Here is a 15,801-nt window from a genome sequence, read left to right on the forward strand (position 1 = left end):
TTGCTGTTGTGAATAATGCTGCTATGAACGTATGCGTACAAATATTTATTCAAGTTCCTGCCTTCAATTCTGGCATACACCAGGAAGCAGAACTGCTGGATCATACTGTGTTTCTATTTTCACTTTACTGAAGAACCACCCTACTGTTCTCCACAGCAGCTGCACCACCTCACATCCCCGCTGGCAGCACACAGGGCTTGTTTCTCCACCACCCCAGCAAACCACAGGCAACACTTTCTCTCTTTTCTTCTCTCACACCTGTGTTTAATCATCAGTCATGTTGGCTCTACCTTTAAAATGCACCTCAACTCCCTTCATCCCCACACTTCTCTAGGCACCATTACCTCCAATAATCTCCCTGACCACTCTTCAGCCTCTCCTGACCAGAAGCCAGAGCCAGAGCAAGATTTTAAAACATCACGCAGATCGTGTCATGCCCCAGCTCAAAGTTTCCCAGCGGTGTCTGATGACTTGGAATAAAATCCACACTCCTAGGACCTAGTCCACTGACCTCTCCAACCACCAGTTTCCTGAGGCTCATCAGCCCCAGGCACAACGGCTGGAGTGATGCTTCTTTGTATCCCAGCACCATGGCAGAGGCTAAAGACTAAGGGACAACTGTCCCATGGAAAATTTAAACCTTTTTTAAGAAGGGAAGGCAAGGCCCACAGGAGCTCATCACAGGGTGGGTCCTTTTAGGGTTAATGAGGTCATCAGTTCGGGGGATACAGGACCATCAACATGGAATCAGCCTGTAATGCGACATGAATCAGTATTGGGGATCAGTCACAGATGTAGGGGGACCCAGGATAGACTGAGACAGGTGGACACATGGGACAGTGACCAGGACTTACCAGAAAGGAGCAAAGGAAGATGAAGGAGACGAAGTAAAAGTAGGCAAAGTCGCTCCCACACTCATTGGCATTGGCGTGCTCATCACAGGCCTGGTTGCTGAGACAAGACAGCATGATCTCGTGCCAGGCCTCCCCAGTGGCACTCCTGAGAAGAATGGCAGAGCTATGAGGCCCATAAAGGAAAGCCTGGACCAGCCTGGGAAGGGATCTCAGAAGAGCTGGTTCAAGTGCACACCCTCTCTGGGTTCCTTCCCGCAGAGAACCTGCTCACGTGTAAGGTATGGGTAAAAAACACCTGCTTTTTTTTAATGTTTATTTTTGAGGCAGAGACAGAACATGAGCAGGGGAGGGGCAGAGAGAGAGGGAGACATAGAATCCAAACAGGCTCCAGGCTCTGAGCTGTCAACACAGAGCTTGAACCCACGAGCTGCGAGATCATGACCTGAGCCAAAGTGGGACTCTTAAATGACTGAGCCACCCAGGCGCCCCAAGAGATGCATGCTTCTTAAAAAGAATCCTCTGGCATTAGGACTGATCATGAACTCAGAAAGAACTATTTACTGAAAATAAGGCACTGCACCAAAATTCAGCACCATGGTGAGCGCCCCTTCATGGACCCCTGCCACCTCAAAGCCAACAGAGCCCACCAGCCTTCCTGGTCTCTCCCCCACCCCTCTACCCAGCCTTCCTTGATTCAAAAAATGGTGACTCCATCCCTCCAGTTTCTTAAGACAAAAATGCCGCAGCCATCCTTGCCTCCTCTCTTGCTCACCACACTCTATTCATCACCTCATCTACTATGAAAAAACAGCCAGAATCTTACCACTTCTCACCACCCTGGGCTAAGCAACAATCACCTCCCCTGATGTGCTGCAACAGCTTCCTAACTGATCCTCCCCACACAACAGCCCAGTGGGCCCACTAAACACAGGTGAGATCAGGTCACTTCTCTCAACCAACCTCTGTCTCGCTGCAAAAGCCAAAATTCACACTCAACTTCCCACAGCTCGGTGTCACCTGCTGCCTGTTCTTTCCCAGTGGTCCCTGTTCAGTCCACTCCAGCCACATCAGCCTCTGCTGTTTCCTGAACACACCAAGAACAACCCCCAACCTCAGTGGCCACCCTGGAGAACCCTTCTTCCTGGACTTTTGTCCCTGGATATGCAGCCAGCACAAGGGCAGGATGTGCACGAGACTTACAGGCAGACCAGAGGCCTGAGTCTCCCTAATTTGGTGTGCTTCTATGGCCAGTTGTGGGCACAAGTAGAGCCCACTCCTCATTGACAATGGCTAGGGGCAGGGGCTTTTTCCTGCAGAGCAGTTGCCCTGTGCCAGGCCTGGCTGACACTGGTGTACACATGTGACGTAGAGATCAGGGAGGAAAAGAGATCCCAGAGAACAAAAACTTAAAACTAAGGCTGGTTTCACAGGCCTGCCTCAACTCTTGCAGCAAAGGCAGGACATTAATAAATGAAGAGATAAAATTAACATAATAGCTAAAATCCAGAGAAATGATTCTATTTGGGGAAAGCGTAGGCCTAAGGACACTTGTCCGTCTGATGTGAAAAATAAGAGTCAGACCACTCCCTCCAGGCAGCTCAGCAAAGCAGACCTGGCTCTGATCTCCCTCCAGACAAGAACTTCCCCATGCCCCAGAGTGCACTGCACGGGGTTAGTGGTGTCGGGCATCCCCAGCACAGGCCTCACAGCAGCCTGATGCATTTACATACATAAACACCAGTGTGGACACCTTATGAAGGGGCACCAGGCAGGGAATGATGTCAGCACCCCTCCTCCTCTAGCCACTACAAAGAACTCCTTCCTTCGTTCCCAGGGTCACGGTGGTGGGCTTGGTTAAATGGAAGAGACTCTGGAGGCAAGGAGACACATTCAGTCCTCTCCCCTCAGCCCTCAAACCAGCATGGTCAACAGCCTCCAATCCACAGAGGGTGTGCTGTGCCTAAGAACAGCAGCTGGCACCAAGCGCTCCCAAGCACACCTTTGCGGGGTGGGGGGGAGCTCTGGCCAAAAACAAGCTCTGTGCCCTCAAGAGTCCACCCTGGCACTTGACTTGGGGCCTAGAGAATTGCAGTCCTGTGAGCCATGGGGGCAGGTGGAGGTGCACTCAGACCAGCAGTTCTGGCCAGCTGAGTTCCTTGGGTCACTGAGTAGCACATACTGTATCAAGAGGGGTTCCCACTGCTCTGCTTCCCCCTGATCCCACAGATCACCATAATCAACAAGGCCAACAGACGGAAAGCTTATGGCCAGCACACCAAAAAAAGGCCTTGCTGGGCACCTTCTGTCCTCCCAGACTCTCAGCTGCAGCCTTGCTAGAGGCGTTTTGGTCGCTGTCAGGGATCAGAGATGAGGTGGTGGAGGTCAGACTAACACGGGGCTCAGGCTGACTGAAGCCCAGGAACCCTTAGGAAAGGACAACGAAAAGAGGGGAGAAGCTGGAAAGGTCCATTGAGGGGAGGCCAGCACAAGCTGGGTAGCCCCATGGGTCAGCACACACCCTGTGCATCCTGGGTGGAGAGGCCTCTGAGCGTGGGCTGACTTCCCAAACAACACACCTGAACAACAGCATCAAGGCTTGTAAAAATGTTCGAAAGTTGTTGTGCCGGTTGATGCTGGTGTCATCATCCAGGGCAATATTTCCAAATACCTGAAACAAAAAAGAAGGCCACAGGCTGATATTGTTGGGTCATCAGGAGCTGTGGCCAGGCAGAAGAAGACCCATAAGGCACAGGACACTGCCCTTAGCTACCACCACTACTGCAGGGGCTGCAGGAAACAGGGCTTCCAGCTCTGATGGTGTCTGTGCATTTCCAGGGCAGAGGAAACCTCTCCAAGGCCAAATATGTCAATGTCCCACAGCTCAGCAAGTCCACAGATGCAAGTGTGCATGCCTAGTAAAAGTGGGACCTGGAGCTGAGTTGACATGGGCTGTAAGCATTTGAAAGTTGACTCTCTCGTCAATGATTCTGAAGCAGTAATTATATTGGTAATAGCTATGAGATTACTTGAAAGTTTCTTTTTAAATTTCTATGCAAATATCACAGTGGGCTTTTTATGCATTTTAATTGATACCGTTTCAGGGTTAGAAACGCAAACAGGTCAGTAATTGTACTTGGCTTAAAATCTGGAATCTGGCTGAAAAATTTATGAACTATCACATATTCACCAAAAACAAAGCTCAATGACATTTATGGTTTGTACATCCACAGACCAAAGCGGGAAAAGATATAGATTTGTTTTAAATAGCATCAGATCTCAGCACATTTTAAAATGGGAGAACTTTTTAATCCTTGAAACAGAGTTTAAAAATCCGTTTTCAGCTAGCCTTTAAGACAGTGGCTTCTCCCACTACACATGAACATTTGGGCCCGTCTCCCACCCTACTGTTGGAAAGAGGCCAGATGTCAAAAGGCTTAAAACTGGAACACTGCTTTGTGTCTTTTAAATGTTTTTCCAAATAGCTGACAAAGGGTTCTTTGGCAAAATAAAAGCAATCTAAATGATCCACGCTGAATTGGACAGTATAGCGATCTGATGTGATCCTGCTGACTTTTTTCTTCTGTAATATGCAATTTCCTCTAAAGGATCAGGGCAACTCTCTGGACTATCCAAATGGCCAGCTGCTGCTCTGCAGGCCACTCAGCACCAGGAAGATGTGCCAATGCTCCACTACCACGGGGGTCCAGCACCCAATCAAACCTGCCCATCAATGGCTCAGTGGGGTTCCACTCAGGAGCACAGCAGTGCATCTTCCCACAGCTACTACCCCCACTCTGGGCAACAGATCCAACCTCTTGGTGCCCAACCTCTGTGTCCTTTATTGATAGAACAGCCCTTCTGAGAATTAAGTTCATGAAGTGCTTAGACTAATACCTGGCTCGCAGAAATCATCACTAAGTGTCAATTTGTCATTGTTATCATTTGATGACTGTGATGAGTGCCCTTCTGCTCCAGGGCACAGGAACCCCTCATGCACCCCATCCTGGCAGGCACACCCACCTGCATGCCAATGATGGCATAGATGAAGAAAAGCATGGCGATGAGCAGACACACGTAAGGCAGGGCCTGTGGAGACACGCAGGAAACGGAGCAGCTCCAGGGAGGGCCCAACGGCCACCTTGCTTGGGCCTCGTCTGCGGAGTGGATGGTGGCCGGGTCTCTGGAGCCACTCAGACCTCAGCTACCACAGATCCACCCCCACTGACCATGAAGCCCCTCTACCAGGCGACCACCTCAGTTTCTTCATCTATAATCGGTCATAAAGCTTATCTCAGAGTCAGTGAGCATTATCAAGATACTCTCTGGATAACTTAAAATGTATTTATAAACTACCATAGGAAAATAGGTACCGACAAGGAGCCTCCAAGAGGGGGGCTGCTCTGGTGGCAAGAGAGGGGGTGGCCACACCACTGTGCATGACAAAGGGAAGGGTCAGGGCACTTGGCCGTGCCTGGGCTTCACCTTGAAGGACTGGACGAAGGTCCACAGCAGGATGCGGATGGTGTAGCCTTGGCGGAGCAGTTTGATGAGCCGGGCAGCACGGAAGAGGCGTAGGAAGCTGAGGTTGATGAAGTTGTTCTGCAGGGAAGAGAGGCCGTTCTCTAACCTGCGGAAACCAGCTTCCTGCAAGCGCAGGCACGTTGGTCCCCACCCACCTCTCCCTGACTTGCTGTGGTCTGAAGAAAAGTGGATACAGAGAGAGGCTGAACAAAAAGTCACTGCTCTACAGTATAAGCAGCAATTGGCCACCGGAAAACCTTCCAGAAGTAAAGCTTGTTGTTGCAAATCACTTCTCATGCAGCAAATCAAAGAAACCCCACCACTCTAGGCTCCCCTGGACCCGACAAGGAGGGACAGAGAGAAAAGTTCTCAGAAGTAGCTCCTTGCTGCCAGATGGAACCAGGAGACCAACTGTGGCTGGGCCTCTAACACCAACCACCTCTTGCAGGACACAGCCGAGCCGTCTGAGCGCTGGGCGGAACTGCTTCTCCGCTGAGAGCCTCTGAAGGGCCCCACCCCAGGCTTGGTGGCAGGGCCCTTCCCTTCTCCACACAGTCAGTGAAGCCCCGGGACCTGGCAGAGGGGCAAGCACTCCCCCTGGGGCTGCTCTGGGCGCCTAGAGACAAGTCACCACAGGAGGCGTGTCGGTGACTCTGCTCACACCACGGAAGCCACTTACAAAATCCACAAATGGTCTCAGCTCCAGAGATCCCAGGGTAACTAGCACTGCTCCCTCATCCAAGGGGTTCAAAATCAAGCGCAAAAAGAAACAGTTATCTCTGGACTCCACAGATTACCTGGGAGTGAGGCTTCCGCCCTGGCCCAGGGGCACCTCGAATTACTGGCACCTCCCTTTCAGGGAGCACGGCTCTGGGTGGTATCCACGAGATGGGGGTGCTTGTAGACCCAGGCCGCTTCCCACCCTCTGTCTGCTTAGAAAACAGGTGCCCACCCACAGCCTGAGAGCAGCTTCCTGCCACTTGAGTGTTCTAACATATGCAAGCAGCTCAGGCTTAGACACATCGTATCACCAGATTCAGTGGTCAAATGAAGAGAAAAGAGAACACAGCATGTTGAATGAGAGCAGCAGCAGAGGAGCACGTGCAGGAGGCACTGGGAGCCTGGGGAGAGCTGGGTGCCCTCCCTCCAGGACTGCGGTGCCCTCCCTCCAGGACTGCCCATCTGGTCTTGGCTGGGATGAGGCATTCAGTGGAGGGACCAGTCTCTCTCTTACTTCTGTGAACGGCCCCACCCCAGCCCTTGTCTGCTCCTTTGGTTTCCACCAGGGCGGCTGGAGACTCTGGACTGCCTCTGCTGGAGGGCTGGATATGGGAGTCATGGGGTGGGAGGTCTGGCAGTCGCAGGAGGTGCCAACTGTGGTCCAGATCAGCAAGAAGGCAGAAGGGGACGGCAGGGTGTGACCCTGGAGTGTACACAAGTTTTTTTGCCTACAGCTCCCTCACCTGCTGTGCTGGGGAGAGAGAATTTCAGTGGTACAAGATGGCTGAGAAGCACCCACACTCACTCCATGGGCCCCAGGACTCTCAAATGAGCCAGCACCTCAGGAGGACGGGCACAAGGATGGGAGGGGGACTCTGTCTACAGTGCCAGGAAATCCTTTGTACAAGACAATAAATCAGAGGAAGGGGAGGGGGCTTCCAAGTGCCTGGCCTCTCCTAAGGTCTCTACTTTGAAACCGTCTGCTCAGTTGGGTCTGGAGAGGCCAAGACTTATAACACAGTCAGCATCTTCCCGGCCCAAAGCACTCTACTCAGGCCACGGGCATAGACCAGAAGATTTCCTGAAGATACTGGGAAAAATATAGGCTTCTGGGTGAGAAAGAAGGGTTGGAAGACAAACAAGGCAGGGAAAGGCATTATTCACCCAAATTACTTAATGCACAAATGCAACATTCAACAAGTCACTGACTATATTTTGTTGAGACTCAAGTTCCCACCCCACCCCCTCCCAGACTCCTTTTCTCAGGGCTCCAGTGGGCACCCAGGAGAGGGGTGGGGATGGCAACAGACAGACAGCCCTGAGAGCCATGAGGACGGATGGTGACAGCAGCCACAGACACTCCAAGCGCAGCGTGGCAGGCTGAGCACACTGTGGCTGCACCCGGGGTGGGAGCTGCCAGGAACCACCATGCGGACTGCATGCAGGAGGGCGGGGCAGCAAGCACACGGCAGCCTCCCCGTGGCTGTGCATAGTCACCTCTGGCCCCAGCCAACCCTTTGGAGGTGGACACAGCCTGCCTTATCCTACCAGAGTCCATGGTTTCTGTCACACCAGGGACAACCTACTACTTTACCTACTGTTTCCTTACTCTGCCTCTACATCACAAAGGGTCTAGAGCACCCCAAAGATGCATCACCACATCCCTTCACATGGTAGCTGATCATCTTGAGGGTATACTGTTCCTAGCTCCTTGGAGTCCCTGCTTCCTCACTCACAAGACAGAGACATTAGGACATCGTGCCCAGACAGTGAGGAATCACTGAGGAAAGGGATTTAAAAGTGTGCCAGGCATTGTGAAACATGCCCCCCCACAAAGGGTTGTTAACTGGCCCCAGGCCCAGACTGGCATCCCCTGCACCCACCCTCAAGCCTCGAGTCAGGGTCACAGCAGGGTGACCTGTGCAGGTGAGCTGGGGGCCACACTCCACGCTGGCGCTGAGGCCCAGCTAGTGTGGAACAAACTGCTCCCCTCCTTGCTTCTCACGTGACGATGATGAAGAAAAGAAAGGAAAGCCCTGCGTATCCAGCATGTCAGGTGAGGCGTGCACTCCGAATGAAGAGGGGGAGCACAAAGGGGGTGCTCTTCCCGCACAGACAGGGCAGGGCTGTGAACAGGCCTGAGTGGGTCGAAGCCCATGCAGAACACACTGCTTGGGATTTCTGTGGCAGCTAATGGCATTTTCTCAAAACTCAAGCTTTTCTGCTCCAATTGTGAAATACTTTATCACCAACACTGACTTTCTGTAATAGGAATTTCAAATATTTGCTATTTTATGTGAATTTCCAGTCACAGCCTCTGTTCCTGGTAACCGCTCTCCTCTCAAACATCCCTAAAGGCCTGGGAGAAAGCCCCAGTTCACGCCGCCTGCACTCCACACAAGCTCTCTGACCAAGGGCACACACTGACAAGGATCAGTGATGCCTGCATGCACAAGCCCTGTGTTCCACTGTCTCCTGGGGCAGACCCCCTCTTCCTACTCGGTCAGGCCTTATACAACCCCTGCTGAATCATGTAGACAGAATCTCAAATCCCCGCCAGCCCTGAGCCCCAGGGAGGATTCCCTATAAAAGGGCAGGTCTGGGAAGAACGCTCTAGGAGACATCATCAGAGGCCACTGGGGAGAACTGACCTTGTCTGTTCGCATGATGGGGACAGATAGAAGGGAGATGTTGCAAGAGAAACCATGGACTCTACAGGATCAGGTCCAAACTCATGTCCTACTAAACCCCTCCAATTTTGAGCGAATCCCAACAGGAAAAACTGACTGGCCACTTACCCGCCTCACTCAAGAAGACCCTACCTCCTCTCTAGACCCAAAGCCAGTTCCTGAAATCAAATGGCTCCCGGGAGGGTCTTCAGAAGGCCCTGTTGGACCCCCAGAACTGAGGAGAAGAGGCCAGAGGGAATGGGTACCGCCAGACTCTGACCACACACCTCAGGAAGGCAGTGGCTAGGGGTCACAGGAAATGGAAGAAAGAGCAGGAGCACAGCAAGCAAAGCAAGGATTTTAAGAACCGTTTAAAGTCACGAAACCAACCGTTTCCTATATGTGATGTTTTCATGGATGGATATTTGCGTATTATTTACAAATTGGGATGTTTGAGCAGCAGGTGCGCAACATACAGACGGAGACATGGTTTTCGCATTGTATGTTGGTTGGATGGCGTGAGTCAGCAGGTAGGTTAAGGTAAATCAAGAACAAAAACAGAAAACAAAAGAGAAAATGAGTCATCAACACAAGCAAAAACTTGAACTTTGAATACTTAACTGGAAAATTTTAGGATTTTAGTAAACTTTGCATATTCTGCTTAAAATGCATCAAATCAAAACATATTTTTGAAATCTGTAAGTTATGCAGACAGGGTGGCATTCATTTGCATTCCTGTTTGTAATGCAAATCCAAAGATGACTCACAGACACTTATTTTTTTTATTTCCAGGCAAAGAAATCAATGTCAGTTTTATGCTTGCTTGGGAACGCTCTCTACATAACCCTGGTTAAGACTATTGCTCTGTTTTGATTGTTAACTTGGTGGTGGGAACTGACACTCATATTTTTGCCTAAGGAAAAAAAAGTACATTCACAAAGTAACATATGAAGTGACTACAGATGAAAAAATAAATAAAGACACCACTAATCCACACGACGGCTTCCTTTCATCTTTTCTCCTCTAGGCAGGACAGGGTGATGGACTGAGCTCTGAGAGTGCTAGTGGTCAGGGCACAGTGGAGCTTCCAAGCCAAGTGGCTTCTCAGCCCTACCCCCAGCCCTGCTGGGCATCAGAGGCTGCTGGGAGCGGCCATGGTGGGCTTACTTGAAGTAAGAGACTGGGCTACTCCGACCACCTGCACTGCAGAAGGCCTCTGCCTTGTGTGTGGGCCTCTTCTGAGGGGGAGGCTCCCCTAGAAGGCATTGTGCTCTCTGCACGACTGGCACGCCCCACCCTTGATGCCCTCTCATCAGTCTGCCCTCTCTGGCAAGGACGCATACACATGAAGAAACCCCCAGAGCTGTGTCCTGGGAGCTCAATGTTTGGATCCCTTTATCCGGGAAACAAAGATACGTGTGTCCAAGGAGGAGGCCTGCAGGGATCAGCAGCCAGCTTGCTCCTCCCAGACACCACAATAGTACAAACTATTTCTGGATGAGAAACACTTGGGCAATGTCTCAACACCAACAGTTGGTGGCACATAAGAACCTCCGTTTTTGTGTTAAATGAGAACCCTTGGACTTTTGCCCAGATTATTTGGATTATTAATTTTTGAAAACCGTGACGCATGCCACATAAACAAAAGAATATGTATAAATGTGTGTAGACGCATTTTAAAGAAAAATAATAAAAAATAAAAAAACCATATATCCTTCACCCAGCTTAAAAAAACAAGAATGTCACCATTACCTTTGAAGTCCATCCTGTCTCCCTTTCTCCTGCCTGGACATAGTAGCTGCCCTTAATTCTTGTTAATAAGTGCTTCTCTTTACTGTCTTACCACAAACTCTTAAAATGCATTTTACTTGACTGTTCTTAACCTTTGTAAAACGGGACGATACTGTGCACAGCCTTTTTGGACTTGGACAAACTTTTAAGCCATGGTGAGCCAACCCTGTTTGTGAGAAGCAACTCTCTGGACATGGAGGTCACCCTCATACTCACAGTGTGTGTGGGCTTCCCTATGTTATTGTATTGTGACAATTGGCGCATTCTGCTGCTACTGAAAACAACACTGCCACAAACGTGTGTGACAGTGGCCCCAGGTCACCAGCCCAGATGTGCTCTGGCATATGTCCCTAAGAGAGAAGGTGCTGAGCTGCATGCATATGTTCAACTTTCTAGGGACTGCCACACCTTTCCAAAGAGGTTGCCCAACAGACACCCCCGCAGTACTGTGCAGGTTCTGGATGTCCCACTTCCTTGCTAACCGTTGGCATGGTCAGAATTCCTGTTTGACAAACCAGAGGGTGTGAAATGATATCTCAATATCATTTCACTTTACATTTCTTTGATCACAAGTAAGCTTGAGCACCTTTTCCTGTGTTTATTGGCCATTTCTGTTTCTTTTTTCTTAAAGATTTTTTATGTTTATTTATTTTTGAGAGAGAGAGAGAGAGGAGAGACAGAGCTTGAGCAGGAGAGGGGCAGAGAGAGAGAGGGAGACACAGAACCTGAAGCAGGCTCCAGGCTCTGAGCTGCCGGCACAGAGCCCAACGCAGGGCTTGAACTCTCAGACCATGAGGTCGTGACATGAGCTTTGATCACATTTCTTTGATCACAAGTAAGCTTGAGCACCTTTTCCTGTGTTTATTGGCCATTTCTGTTTCTTTTTTCGTAAAGATTTTTTATGTTTATTTATTTTTGAGAGAGAGAGAGAGAGAGAGGAGAGACAGAGCTTGAGCAGGAGAGGGGCAGAGAGAGAGAGGGAGACACAGAACCTGAAGCAGGCTCCAGGCTCTGAGCTGCCGGCACAGAGCCCAACGCAGGGCTTGAACTCTCAGACCATGAGGTCGTGACATGAGCTAAAGTTGGACGCTTAACTGACTGAGCCACCCAGGTACCCCTGGCCATTTCTGTTTCTTATTAAAATACCTTCAGCTCATTTTTTAATTTGGTCACTTTTGTTTTTCTTACTGATCACAGAAAAGCCTTGCAGAGTCTGGACACTAACCTTTGCTAGTGGTTTGGAAAACTTCTCTGTCCTCCAGCTATGCCTTTGTCACTACGTGTTGGCACATCGCAGACCTCAATAGCTCATTCTTTTCTCTCCTTTACTGACCTCATTCAGTCTCATGGATCTGATACCATCTTATATGCTCATGATTCCCAATCTTACGCCACTGGCATGAATCTCTCCTCCAAACTCCAGGCCCATCTGTCCAACTACCTTTTGGACAATTCCTTTGAGAAGGCCACCAGGCAACTCAAATCTAACATGCACAAATTGCATCCTGACTGTCCACAACAAACCTGTTCCACCCACATTCTTTTCCATTCTCATTAATGACAACCCATTTTCCAAGTGCTTAGACTTTGATGTCATTCTTGCCTCAACTGTCACACCCACATTTGGTCCATCTACAGCTCTCCTGGAAAATACGTCCAGAATGACAGTCTCTCACCTTAGCCCAAACACCCAGTCCCTCTGCTGGGCTCTCTGCAGTGATGCTCATGGCACTCATCCCCACAGGGCCGATACTCAGTTGTCAGCATCTACATCTATTTTTGCTGAGAATTCTCCCCCTCCTACCACCAGCCTTCAACCAGTGGCAGACAGCACTTGGTGAAAAATACCCCAGTCACTTGCACTTGCTGGGGTAACTAAGGCTTAGAGCTCCCCATTAGGACCCACAATGCTAACTGACTTCATAGCACCTTGTGTTGGATGCCTCCCTTCCCTGGCCCACTCCATCACTCCCCTGGAATTCCCGGGGATCATCTGTCTTGGGGTCCACCTGGGATAGCCCAAACGAAGACAGCCCTAAGTTGTCTAGCTGCTTCTGCTTGTGCCCTGCACTGTGTCCTCAACAGAGCAGCCAGAGGTCTGGTCTAAAAAGCCAAATCATGTCACTCTTCTTCACAAAACCCTCCAAATCCTCCTACTCACAACATAAACCAAAATTTACTCCAGCTGCAAGGTCTTCCCTGTCCCCCATCTCCTCTGTCCACACTGCTGCTGTGGCAGTGTGCCCATGTCCTCCCTTGTGAGTGCAGGCATAGGGTGGGTGCAGGGCTTGGTGTTGCTCCCCGACGTCCCCTGCTCAGCTTCCTCACAAACCCAGACATCTTTTCTTGGAAATCATCACCTCAGTGACATCTTGTCTGGACACATAGCCATCAAAGCCTGGAACCACCCCCACCCCTGCCATGTCTCATACCCCTTCTCTGCTGTGCCTTCTCCCAGGGCCTATCGTGGTCTAAAACCCATATCTTTCTCAATGGAACGAAACTCCAGAAGAGCAGAGATTCTTATCTTTTGTCCCTGCATTTAGAATACTTCTTAGCACATGACAGGCAGTGCATAAATATTTATAACGGATAAATGAAGGAATGTGATGCAAACAACCCCTCCCTGTTAATGGATTGTCCTTTCTTCTTTTGATAAACAGAAACTTTTTATTTTATAGAAAATTTTTTTCAGTTATGGCTGGTGCTTCGTATATTTTGCTTATGCAAACAGTCCCTATCCCAAGGTCTTAAAGATAATCTCCTGTATTTTCTTCTAAGAGTTTTAAAGTTTTCCCTGTTATATTTAAGTATTTTCATCCATTTGAAATAGATTTTTTTTTGTAAATGGTGTGAAGATTCAATTTCTGGTTTTCCTGATATGGATAGTCATTACACCCACATCAATTATTGAACTGTCTCCCCATTAAGTAACAGGGTCATACATCAAGTTTTCATACACGAGTGATTTTGATTCTAAACTCTTGATTCTGTCCATTGGCTTATTTACTATCCCTGTGTCAGCTCCATATTCTTAATGTTCTCGCTTTATAATAAGTCTTATCATTGATGGGAACCGTACCCCCACCCCACAGCTGCAGCAGCACCTTCTGCTTCTTACATATCTTGAGTATTTGGGTGCCTTTGCTCTCTCTGATGAGTTTTATAAGCAAGTTGTCAATTTCCAAAACAAACAAACAAAAAAAATCAGTGGTATTTGTATTGAAATTACATTGAACCTACATATCAATCTGGACAAAATTATCTCTGAGATTGACACTAATTATTTACTGTGCAATAGAACACCATCTACTTAAGTCTTCTTTACTATCTTTCACTGAGGTTTAGCACTTTTCCATACATAGACCTTGCGTATGTATGCTGTTAGGTTTACTGTCAGAACTGCTAATGCTGTAATGGCATGCAGTCAACTACTCACTCAGGTAATCTACTCAGCAACCATCCTAAACACTCTTTATCAGTGTTACATTTTTCCAGATTTCATCAATAGCTAATAATGTTATCTGGGAATAATGACAGCTTTGCCTATTCCTGTTCTAATACTTAGACATTTTATTTATTTTTCTTGTCTTATTCATTCAACAAGTGTCTACTGAATACCTAAAGTGTCAGACACTATTCTAAGTCCTGGAATATGGCAGTGAACCAAACAGGCAAAAACCTCTGTCTTCGTGGGGCTAACATTCAATTTATTTAACTGACCAGGACCTGAAGTTCAATGTTGAAAAGAAGTAGTGCTTACAAATATCATTGCCCTTCTCTGATTTTAAAGGGAATTGTTTCCAAATTTAACCATTATATGATGTTTGCATAGGATTTTTTGGTAAATTTTCTTCATCAAGTCAGTAATTCCTAGATTACCAATAATTTCTATTATGAATACAATTTGAGTTTTACCGTACATCTTCTCTGGAGCCAAGACAGAATCACATTAACAGTGTCCTTTGATCTGTTAATGTAAATTAGACTTTCTGATGTGTCTGTATCTATATTAATGAGTGTGGATTATGATCTTCCCATATTATACTCAATTAAAAAGTTTTAGTATCAAGATTATACTAGTCTCATACAAATAGGGAATGTTCACTCTTTTTCTATTCACTGGAAGAATTTGTTTAGGATTGGAATAATCTTTCCTTATATTTTAGGTGGAAACCTAACACATAAGACTACTATAATCAGTGGTATGAGCCACGTCAGGACATGGATCCCAAGGTAAAAGACAAATCAGTTATCACACCTCACACTTCCTACTTCTCATAGGCTTCCTTGAGTTTCAGAGATGGCATTTACCACAAAGGAAATACTGCTGTGACCTATTTATCAGGTGACACAAAGCTGCCGGCTTTGAGAGATTTCAGAGCAAGAGAGGGGTCTCTAGCAGATCCATGCTGCAGTACCAGGAGCACTATACCTTGGGCCATAAAATGCAACAGATTCCACAGTGCTGGGGTATCTGTGGTAGATAAAGACACTGTGTGGAGTCGCTGGAAAGCCTACATAGAAAAGCCAATGCAAAGACCTAGGATTCTGGAACAAGGCCATGTCATCTGCTACAGACATCACCAATGAGAGGGCTACTCCTGGATACTGGGCCCTGGGTGGAGACTGCATCTGACCATGAAACAACAGTGCCTATGGTACCAAAGCTTCTCCTTATGAGTATATGTAGCAGGCCCATCATCAATCCTGCATATGACTGAAGTGCTGCATCCAGGGCCGAACCCAAGCATGTCTAGAAGGCACAGTCATATGACAGGTGGCCCAGTGCCTCAGACGTCTCACCTTTGCTGCAACTCTGTCTTCCTGAGCTCACCCTGACCCCAGTGAATCATGGGGTGATCACTATAGCCAACCTGATTTATGGAGCAGTTGGCTCAATAAATTGGTACAGCCTCAGTAGAGTCCCACACAGAGACAACCTTAAAGGCAATGGTGAAGCAGAGCTCTGGGTGGTGCTCTGGGTACCTCATCAGCCATGGTGTCTATGGAGAAAGAAGTTGCCTGTGGTATGGACTACAGGACCTCTGGCAAGAGCTAAAGCCTTGTCAGGACTCCAGAAAGAACAAAGTTTGGGGAAAGGCTGGATGGGCCTGGGGAATGTATGTGACGTGCAGGTCCTTGTAATACACAACCAGGTCCACCAGAGCATCCACGGCTGTAGGGGCACTAAGAACCAGCTCCTGAGATTGTTTGCCCAACAGGTAACAGCCAGCCTCCATCCT

At 48.5% G+C, this 15,801-nt stretch overlaps 1 protein-coding gene across 19 annotated transcripts in view; it reads right to left on the reverse strand.

The window, feature by feature from the left end:
* The window catches only part of CACNA1B (calcium voltage-gated channel subunit alpha1 B), a 192,032-nt gene that overhangs the window by 28,419 nt on the left and 147,812 nt on the right, over positions 1–15,801 (reverse strand). For 11 of the 19 annotated variants that reach the window (XM_023243167.2, XM_023243156.2, XM_023243164.2 and 8 more), the window contains 5 exons: positions 9,155–9,160; positions 5,337–5,453; positions 4,875–4,940; positions 3,431–3,522; positions 855–999 (listed from right to left, as the gene is read on the reverse strand). In XM_023243167.2, the coding sequence (XP_023098935.1) occupies positions 855–999; positions 3,431–3,522; positions 4,875–4,940; positions 5,337–5,453; positions 9,155–9,160 (426 nt within the window). The remainder of the gene's footprint in view (positions 1–854; positions 1,000–3,430; positions 3,523–4,874; positions 4,941–5,336; positions 5,454–9,154; positions 9,161–15,801) is intronic. The other 8 variants (XM_023243169.2, XM_023243166.2, XM_023243168.2 and 5 more) reach the window with 2 other exon arrangements.

This window comes from Felis catus, chromosome D4 (genome assembly GCF_018350175.1).
Source record: "Felis catus isolate Fca126 chromosome D4, F.catus_Fca126_mat1.0, whole genome shotgun sequence".
Taxonomy (NCBI): Eukaryota; Metazoa; Chordata; class Mammalia; order Carnivora; family Felidae; genus Felis; species Felis catus.